A 9,739-nucleotide genomic window follows, 5' to 3' on the forward strand; every position below is an offset into this window, starting at 1 on the left:
TGCTAGGAAACGATAATAGCTTTTATTATAAAAAAAATAGATTTTCACTAGACGAAAAAACAAGCACAAGAACAATAGTAAAACGAACACTTTTCATCAAAATGTTTCTCTTATTTTTTTATATGGAGTTTCAACCCGAAAACCGAATACATTAGCAACCTTACTATATTTATACTGAATTTATGTGATTACAGTACATTAGATAAATTTCGGGCTGAACAATACTAGAAAATACGGTACTTTAAATTGCATTTCACAACCTACTACCATCCTCGGCAGCTGTTAAATAGGGCACTCCAATGCTGTTGTAATTATTCCATAATTTGATTTTTTTCCGGAATAAATTACCTTTTTCGCAGTTTAGCCTGTTTTGTCAGCTACCAGAAGATGGTACAAAACTGTTGCATACTTTAAGGATTGATACAAAGTCAAGAATTTTGTTATTGTGACTTTGCCAGCAACGCAAATATTTGTTTGTGTACCTACTAATGGTACACTGTGCCATCCTTCCTTCTATGTTCCTTTTTCTCTTGAAATATTAAAATTGTACAATTTGATGTACAATTGTTCAAATTAAACGACCCAAATATACAATAATAATATATTGATTAATTCTTACTGAAACTTTGTATATATTTTAATAATACTGTTTGTTATAAAGAGAAAACAATAATCTTAACATCACTCTCTTAGTTATCTTAGTCTTCATATAAAAAAAAAAACATTTAAAAGCAGTTGGGAAAACTTCCTACAGTGGGTCCAAAACCCAAACCAAAGCCGCCTCCATAGCCATAACCTGGACCATAACCAAATGTGGCTGGAATACTGGCTCCATATCCACCGCCATAGTGGCCACTTTCATATGCTCCACCAAAGTAAGAGCCAGCCCCATAGCCACCATAACCACTGCTGCCATAAGAATTAATGCCCGATGTAACAACGGGTGTAGTGACTGCAGTTATTAATGGTGTTGTAATAGCGGCCACAGGAGCAACGCTATAGCTGCCGCCATATCCTGCACCATAGGATCCACCGCCATAGCTCCCGTATGAGCCAGTGCTAGGTGCCACAGTAACTTTTATCACTTTGACATTATTTGTATATCCAGGGCTATAACTGCCTCCATAACCTGCACCGTTGCCACCCCCATAACCGTAACTACCACTATATGACCTGCTGCTTCGGTAACCGCTATAACCAGAACCATAGTTGTTATTATAGCCAACTGCTCCTACGCCACCACCGACAACTAGACCCAACTTTTCAAAAGTTGCCTGAGTTGAATTAAGCAGAGCCACCAAACCAATGGCAAACAGGAAGGCCTTCATTATTTTCGAAGAATCGAGAAACTTTCAATAAGAAATATATAACTTTTAGGTTGACACTTTAATAATCTCCAATTGGAGTATGTTATCCACATTGATACGTGTTATCGACTAATGACTTTGTTGGGTCATCTGAAAGGTTTTATAGTGTACAATTGTCCATAGACTAACAAAGCACGGCATTGTTCCTAGGGCAGACAGTTGATTTGGTTACTTCTCTTCAAACTACAAATTTAACTTTTTCGGGTGGGCAAATGTTAGGCTTGTTTGCGACATGAATTTCGGTCATCATACTAAAGTAGGCGATCCTATAGTATCTGGTTGGTTTTTGCTTGAAATCCGCATACGAACGTATTTAACATAATTGCATATGTTGCAACATTTTAAACGGATTTGTTGCAAGCAAGTTTTCACGTGTATATAGCTCGTCTATAAGTTAACAGGAAAAAATATAATAAAAAATACAAATTTTGTTAATTTGCCCATGAACATCCCATTAAAGAACAGTGGGGATACTTCCCTCACACCATGCATATTCCATTAAAGAACATTGAGATTCTTTTTTTTTCATGAGTCCGATGTGCAGTCCGATTAAAGTTTAAGTTCAAGAATAAGTAACCCCCGGAGGCCACCTTGGCCTCCTGCGACGCCAAACGCCTTGGTTCAAATCCCGTCCTGAACATCAGACAATTTTTCAGCGGTGATTATCCCCTTACTAATGTTGGCTACATTTGTGAGGTTCGAGAGGGGATCGTACAAAATTTCAGGCAAATCGGATAATAATTTTGACCTCTAGAGGCTCAAGAAGTCAAGACCCAAGATCGGTTTATATGGCAGCTATATCAGAATATGGACCGATTGGAACCATACTTGGCACTGTTGTTGGATATCATAACAAAACATGTCGTGCAATCATTCCAATCGGATAAGAATTGCGCACTCTAGAGGCTCAAGAAGTCAAGACCCAAGATCGGTTTATATGGCAGCTATATAAGGTTATGAACCGTTTCGAACCATACTTGGCACAGTTGTTGGATATCATAACAAAACTCGTCGTGCAAAATTTCATTCTAATCGGATAAGAATTGTGCACTCTAGAGGCTCAAGAAGTCAAGACCCAAGATCGGTTTATATGGCAGCTATATCAAACTCAAGAAGTCAAGACCCAAGATCGGTTTATATTGCAGCTATATCAAAACATGGACCGATATGGCCCATTTACAATACCAACCGATCTACACTAATAAGAAGTATTTGTGCAAAATTTCAAGCGGCTATCTTTACTCCTTCGGAAGTTAGTTTGCTTTCGACAGACAGACGGACGGACGGACATGGCTAGATCGACATAAAATGTCACGACGATCAAGAATATATATACTTTATGGGGTCTCAGACCAATATTTCGAGTAGTTAAAAACAGAATGACGAAATTAGTATACCTCCCATCCTATGGTGGAGGGTATAAAAATTAAAACTTGAATCGGACTGCACTCATTGATGTGATTGATATGATTTCAACAGGTTATTGTTTGTGCGAGCTATCTACGCTCTGCTTAAATAATGCCGCTAATTTCTGCTCCGAACTGCAGATGTAATGTAATATTTCGACAAATGGAAAATTTAAATCAACCGAGGAAACACACAAGCCATCATATTTCCATTCAATAAATCTCCGAAACGGATTGCTACTATCCCACTTATATTGCAAGGAGACACTATAAATATGCGAAATGAAGTGAAGTATCTCGGTGTTGTTCTGGACAAAAAGCTTTCCTTTAAGTCCCATGTTAATCAGAGCAGAGCATTTTATCCCCTTCTTAACAAAAGATCTTCGCTTAAAACAAAAAACAAACTTCTGCTTCTTAAAATGTGTATTCGTCCAATTATGACATATGCCTGTCAAATGTAGTTTCCCAAAGCGGCAAAAACACACACTAAGATAATGCAAATAATACAGAACAAAAATTTTAAAATTATACATAAATTGCCCTCGAGATATTCTACTGATCTGCTTCACAACACAAACGGTCACATTTTGATGAATTCGTATATGAGAAAACTGATGCTGCCATTTCGTCAAAAATGCAGAACATCAAATGGATTCAATAATATATTCCTTTTTGACATTTCACTTTAAATAATACTTACTTTTAAGTATCGTTAAGTGATTGTAAACATGATTTCCTTAAATAATATTTATAATGCTACTAGCTGACCAGGGCCCGCTTCGCTGCGCCTTCTTTTACTTTATATAGAACAAAAGTTTCCTTGGAATATTTATTTTCGACAATTAAAGAGCTTTTAGTGAAATACCATGCTACGAATATAGTATATCGCTTGACTAATTGTTTAACAATATAAGTGTCTTTGTCCGAATCCCATATGATCTTTATTGGTCTACGAATTTAAGTTTGGATGTAAGGTGTACTCCATTCTTAAAATACTTTATTTCAGCCCGCTACTCTCATGATATATGATTTAGTGGTGTTTTCGGGGGTGAGGTGGTCCCCCAGCGCATGACCTTAAAAAAATATCAGCATCGTGCTCTTCTTTCAAAAACCTTTTATTTAAACCCCATATTGTCATTGGTTTAGGGGAGCTTACACGATGAGGCGTTCTCCTAACACATGGCCCAAAATAGGTTATCAAATTCGTTTTCTAATCTTAAATACCACATATTGGCATGGTCGAAAAATGTTTACCCTTTGCGGGGTGTTTTGGGGAAGGGGTGATGCCCTAAATACATGGTCCTAAATTTAGATATCAAATTCGTATTCTACTCCCAAATACCTTTCTTTGAACCCCATTTTGCGATGGTCACTAAGAAATTGCTGCTTGTAGGATATTTTGGGAAAGGGGTTGACCCCCAGAAAATTGGTCCTGAAAGTGGGAATCAATTCTTGCTCTACCCCCCAATATCTTTCATTTAACCTCCACATAGACATGGTCGGTAAATATGCCCGATTTAGGGGTGTTTTGGGATTAGGGTGGTCGCCCAAACACTAAGCCCGAAAAATATATCAGCAACGTGCTCTATTTTCATATATCTATACATCATTTATTTGAACCCCATATTGCCATTGGCCTCAAAATTGGATACAAAATTCTTTTTCAAATCTCATTTAAACTCCTTATTGCAAAAGTCAGCAAATAAAGGGTGATTTTTTTGAGGTTAGGATTTTCATGCATTAGTATTTGACAGATCACGTGGGATTTCAGACATGGTGTCAAAGAGAAAGATGCTCAGTATGCTTTGACATTTCATCATGAATAGACTTACTAACGAGCAACGCTTGCAAATCATTGAATTTTATTATCAAAATCAGTGTTCGGTTCGAAATGTGTTCATTCACCGTAACGTTGCGTCCAACAGCATCTTTGAAAAAATACGGTCCAATGATTCCACCAGCGTACAAACCACACCAAACAGTGCATTTTTCGGGATGCATGGGCAGTTCTTGAACGGCTTCTGGTTGCTCTTCACTCCAAATGCGGCAATTTTGCTTATTTACGTAGCCATTCAACCAGAAATGAGCCTCATCGCTGAACAAAATTTGTCAAAATTTGAACACATTTCGAACCGAACACTGATTTTGGTAATAAAATTCAATGATTTGCAAGCGTTGCTCGTTAGTAAGTCTATTCATGATGAAATGTCAAAGCATACTGAGCATCTTTCTCTTTGACACCATGTCTGAAATCCCACGTGATCTGTCAAATACTAATGCATGAAAATCCTAACCTCAAAAAAATCACCCTTTATGTCCGGTTTGGGGTATTGGCCCTGAAAACTATAAATATTTAGTTCCACTCTCTTTACGACCCAAATTGTCTTAGTGAGCAAATACGGCCTATTTGGGGGTTGTTATGGTGGTGGGACGCCCCTAGACAGTTGGTCCCTAATGTTGATATCAGATACGTGGTCTACTCCCAAATACCTTTAATTTGAGCCCCATATTTCCATAGTCGGCAAACATGACCGGATTGGGGGGTGTTTGGGGGATGGGCGGCCCCCCAAACACTTGGTCCCATATTTGGATATCAGATTCTAATTTAACACTCAAATACCTTTTATTTAAGCCCCATATTCCCACGGTCAGTAAATAAGTCCTATTTGGGAGTGTTTTGGGGAAGGGGTGGACCCCCAGAAACGTGGTCCCACATTTGGATATAAGATTCGTATCGCAAATACCTTTCATTTGAGTCCCATATTGCCATGGTCGGTAAATACAATATGTCCGATTTAGGGGTGTTTTGGGGGATGGGGTGGTCCCCCTAGGCGGCTCGCACAAGGTTTCATGTGCGATCCCACAAAAACAATGAGGGGCTCTGGGCCAGTAACCCACCCTCGTGAAATTACAATTACTCTGAGAAACAAAAGAATAGAAAAACGGACCCCCTAACTTTGACGACCCACGCAATCGAAAAAAGGACCATGACTTGCAGATCTGCACCCGTAATGTCCGGACTCTTTATAGAGACGGAGCAGTATACGCGGTGGCGGATGTATTGGAGAAGTACAAGGCAGATATTACCGCCTTACAGGAAGTGCGATGGACCGGGAATGGCGTCACAACCACACCAAACGGTGACGAACTATACTATATCTGGCATAACACGAGGCATGAATTTGGCGGTGGATTTGTGGTTAGTCAGAGATTGAAACACCTTGTCTCCAGCTTTAGTCCGGTGGATGAGAGGCTAGCCACAATCCGCACAAAAGCCAAATTCTTCAACATCAGCCTTGTTTGTGCCCCTGCCCCGATGGAAAACAAGGACGAGCTGACCGAAGATATTTTCTATAAGCGTCTAGAGAGAGCATACGACCTCTGCCCCGCCCATAATATTAAAATCGTTCTGGGAAATTTTAATTCGATGATAGAAAAGGAAGACATCTTTGGTCCAACAGTCGGAAAATTTAGCCTAAACGAAGTAACTTCCCATAATGGATTGGAGCTAATAGATTTTGCCACGGCAAAGAACATGGTAGTTAGCAGCACCAGATTTCATCATCGAAGGATTTACACGGCCACATAGTTGTCACCGAATCAAAACACAAGAAACCAAATTGATCATGTTGCAATAGATGGACCATTGCCCATGGAAAATGCCGCGTAATCCGTACTTGGGTACCAGAAAATACCATGGAAAATGCCGCGTAATCCGTACTTGGGTACCGGAAACCTCCCCCAAGAAACCCATGGTAAAACCAAGAATGTTGAGATGCTACTGAAGCCAAGAATGCGATATACGGAGCAAGCCTGTAATCAATAGCAACGCGCCATATGAAGGAGAGGTATCGGGAGAAAAGGAAAGGGGAAACGTCTATTCCGCAAAAAGAAGAAGGAAAGGGAAAGACGTGAGGGTTGCGAATTGAGATGTATAGGAGTCAGAATGAAGTCCGGAAATTCTACCAAAGAATTAAACATCAAATCGATGGCTTTGGTACAGGCACATCCTCCAGCAGAGACTAAGAAGGAAATCTAGTAACTGATACAGATACAGATAGTGTGCTGAGGATACGGAAAGAACATTTTACCAAGCTGCTAGTGACTGACGATGGCGGCGGATATATGTTTTATAGAATGTTTAACTCCTAGTCAGAATGAGTTGCAAGTAGCAGTGACCCGACTAAAGAACAATAAGGCAGCAGGAGCCGAAGGTTTGTCCGCTGAACTATTTAAGACCGGAGGCGACACCCTGATAAAGCATATGCATCAGCTTGTCTGTGCGATCTGGCTAGAAGAACGCATACCCGATGATTGGAACCTCAGTATACTATGTCCCGTACACAAGAAAGAATACAAGACGGAATGTCCCAACTACAGAGGAAAAATTCTGCTTCCCCATCGCAAACAAGATACTCTCGAGTGTACTGTGTGAAAGATTAAAACCTCATTAATACCCCAGATATTCATACTGCGCCAAATCCTGGAAAAGACCCGAGAAGAACAAATCAACACCTACCATTTCTTTGTTGAGTACAAAGCCGCTTTCGACAGCCCTATATGTTTGGTATCCTTGCAAAATAAAAAAATCATGCAGTTTGACGCTTGCTGATACACGTTCCTCATTAAGAATAGGAAAGCATCTCTCCGGCCCCTTCTATACCAAACGAGGTTTCAGACAAGGAGACTGATAATCGTGTGATCTCTTTAATCTCCTGCTGGAGAAGATTAAGCGATATGAAAATGTAAATAAATGTGGCACACTAATCACAAGAGAACACAGGCTACTCGCCTATGCCGACGACTTCAACATCATAGGTCGGTCACCTTAAGTAGTAACTGCAGCCTGACACCATGTCTGAAATCCCACGTGATCTGTCAAATACTAATGCATGAAAATCCTAACCTCAAAAAAATCACCCTTTATGTCCGGTTTGGGGTATTGGCCCTGAAAACTATAAATATTTAGTTCCACTCTCTTTACGACCCAAATTGTCTTAGTGAGCAAATACGGCCTATTTGGGGGTTGTTATGGTGGTGGGACGCCCCTAGACAGTTGGTCCCTAATGTTGATATCAGATACGTGGTCTACTCCCAAATACCTTTAATTTGAGCCCCATATTTCCATAGTCGGCAAACATGACCGGATTGGGGGGTGTTTGGGGGATGGGCGGCCCCCCAAACACTTGGTCCCATATTTGGATATCAGATTCTAATTTAACACTCAAATACCTTTTATTTAAGCCCCATATTCCCACGGTCAGTAAATAAGTCCTATTTGGGAGTGTTTTGGGGAAGGGGTGGACCCCCAGAAACGTGGTCCCACATTTGGATATAAGATTCGTATCGCAAATACCTTTCATTTGAGTCCCATATTGCCATGGTCGGTAAATACAATATGTCCGATTTAGGGGTGTTTTGGGGGATGGGGTGGTCCCCCTAGCACTTAATTCGACAATTGGGTATCATTGGGAAAGATGACAAGGCACTCGCCTTGTCAAGGGTCGGCTCTTAGTGCAGGCGGCTCGCACAAGGTTTCATGTGCGATCCCACAAAAACAATGAGGGGCTCTGGGCCAGTAACCCACCCTCGTGAAATTACAATTACTCTGAGAAACAAAAGAATAGAAAAACGGACCCCCTAACTTTGACGACCCACGCAATCGAAAAAAGGACCATGACTTGCAGATCTGCACCCGTAATGTCCGGACTCTTTATAGAGACGGAGCAGTATACGCGGTGGCGGATGTATTGGAGAAGTACAAGGCAGATATTACCGCCTTACAGGAAGTGCGATGGACCGGGAATGGCGTCACAACCACACCAAACGGTGACGAACTATACTATATCTGGCATAACACGAGGCATGAATTTGGCGGTGGATTTGTGGTTAGTCAGAGATTGAAACACCTTGTCTCCAGCTTTAGTCCGGTGGATGAGAGGCTAGCCACAATCCGCACAAAAGCCAAATTCTTCAACATCAGCCTTGTTTGTGCCCCTGCCCCGATGGAAAACAAGGACGAGCTGACCGAAGATATTTTCTATAAGCGTCTAGAGAGAGCATACGACCTCTGCCCCGCCCATAATATTAAAATCGTTCTGGGAAATTTTAATTCGATGATAGAAAAGGAAGACATCTTTGGTCCAACAGTCGGAAAATTTAGCCTAAACGAAGTAACTTCCCATAATGGATTGGAGCTAATAGATTTTGCCACGGCAAAGAACATGGTAGTTAGCAGCACCAGATTTCATCATCGAAGGATTTACACGGCCACATAGTTGTCACCGAATCAAAACACAAGAAACCAAATTGATCATGTTGCAATAGATGGACCATTGCCCATGGAAAATGCCGCGTAATCCGTACTTGGGTACCAGAAAATACCATGGAAAATGCCGCGTAATCCGTACTTGGGTACCGGAAACCTCCCCCAAGAAACCCATGGTAAAACCAAGAATGTTGAGATGCTACTGAAGCCAAGAATGCGATATACGGAGCAAGCCTGTAATCAATAGCAACGCGCCATATGAAGGAGAGGTATCGGGAGAAAAGGAAAGGGGAAACGTCTATTCCGCAAAAAGAAGAAGGAAAGGGAAAGACGTGAGGGTTGCGAATTGAGATGTATAGGAGTCAGAATGAAGTCCAGAAATTCTACCAAAGAATTAAACATCAAATCGATGGCTTTGGTACAGGCACATCCTCCAGCAGAGACTAAGAAGGAAATCTAGTAACTGATACAGATACAGATAGTGTGCTGAGGATACGGAAAGAACATTTTACCAAGCTGCTAGTGACTGACGATGGCGGCGGATATATGTTTTATAGAATGTTTAACTCCTAGTCAGAATGAGTTGCAAGTAGCAGTGACCCGACTAAAGAACAATAAGGCAGCAGGAGCCGAAGGTTTGTCCGCTGAACTATTTAAGACCGGAGGCGACACCCTGATAAAGCATATGCATCAGCTTG

The 9,739-nt window shown here is 41.0% G+C and overlaps 1 protein-coding gene across 1 annotated transcript; it reads right to left on the bottom strand.

Annotated features, from left to right (window-relative positions):
• Nucleotides 1–725: 725 nt before the first annotated feature.
• LOC106092633 (keratin, type I cytoskeletal 9-like) lies at nucleotides 726–1,328 on the bottom strand. The gene has a single exon (XM_013259545.2). It carries the CDS (start codon nucleotides 1,326–1,328, stop codon nucleotides 726–728), a length of 603 nt encoding a protein of 200 aa, XP_013114999.2.
• Nucleotides 1,329–9,739: the final 8,411 nt, after the last annotated feature.

Source organism: Stomoxys calcitrans, chromosome 4 (assembly GCF_963082655.1).
Source record: "Stomoxys calcitrans chromosome 4, idStoCalc2.1, whole genome shotgun sequence".
Classification (NCBI taxonomy): Eukaryota; Metazoa; Arthropoda; class Insecta; order Diptera; family Muscidae; genus Stomoxys; species Stomoxys calcitrans.

What these genes read in the sequence shown, in the direction of transcription:
- LOC106092633 (XM_013259545.2), bottom strand. Translation starts at nt 1,328, where the DNA reads ATGAAGGCCTTCCTGTTTGCCATTGGTTTGGTGGCTCTGCTTAATTCA.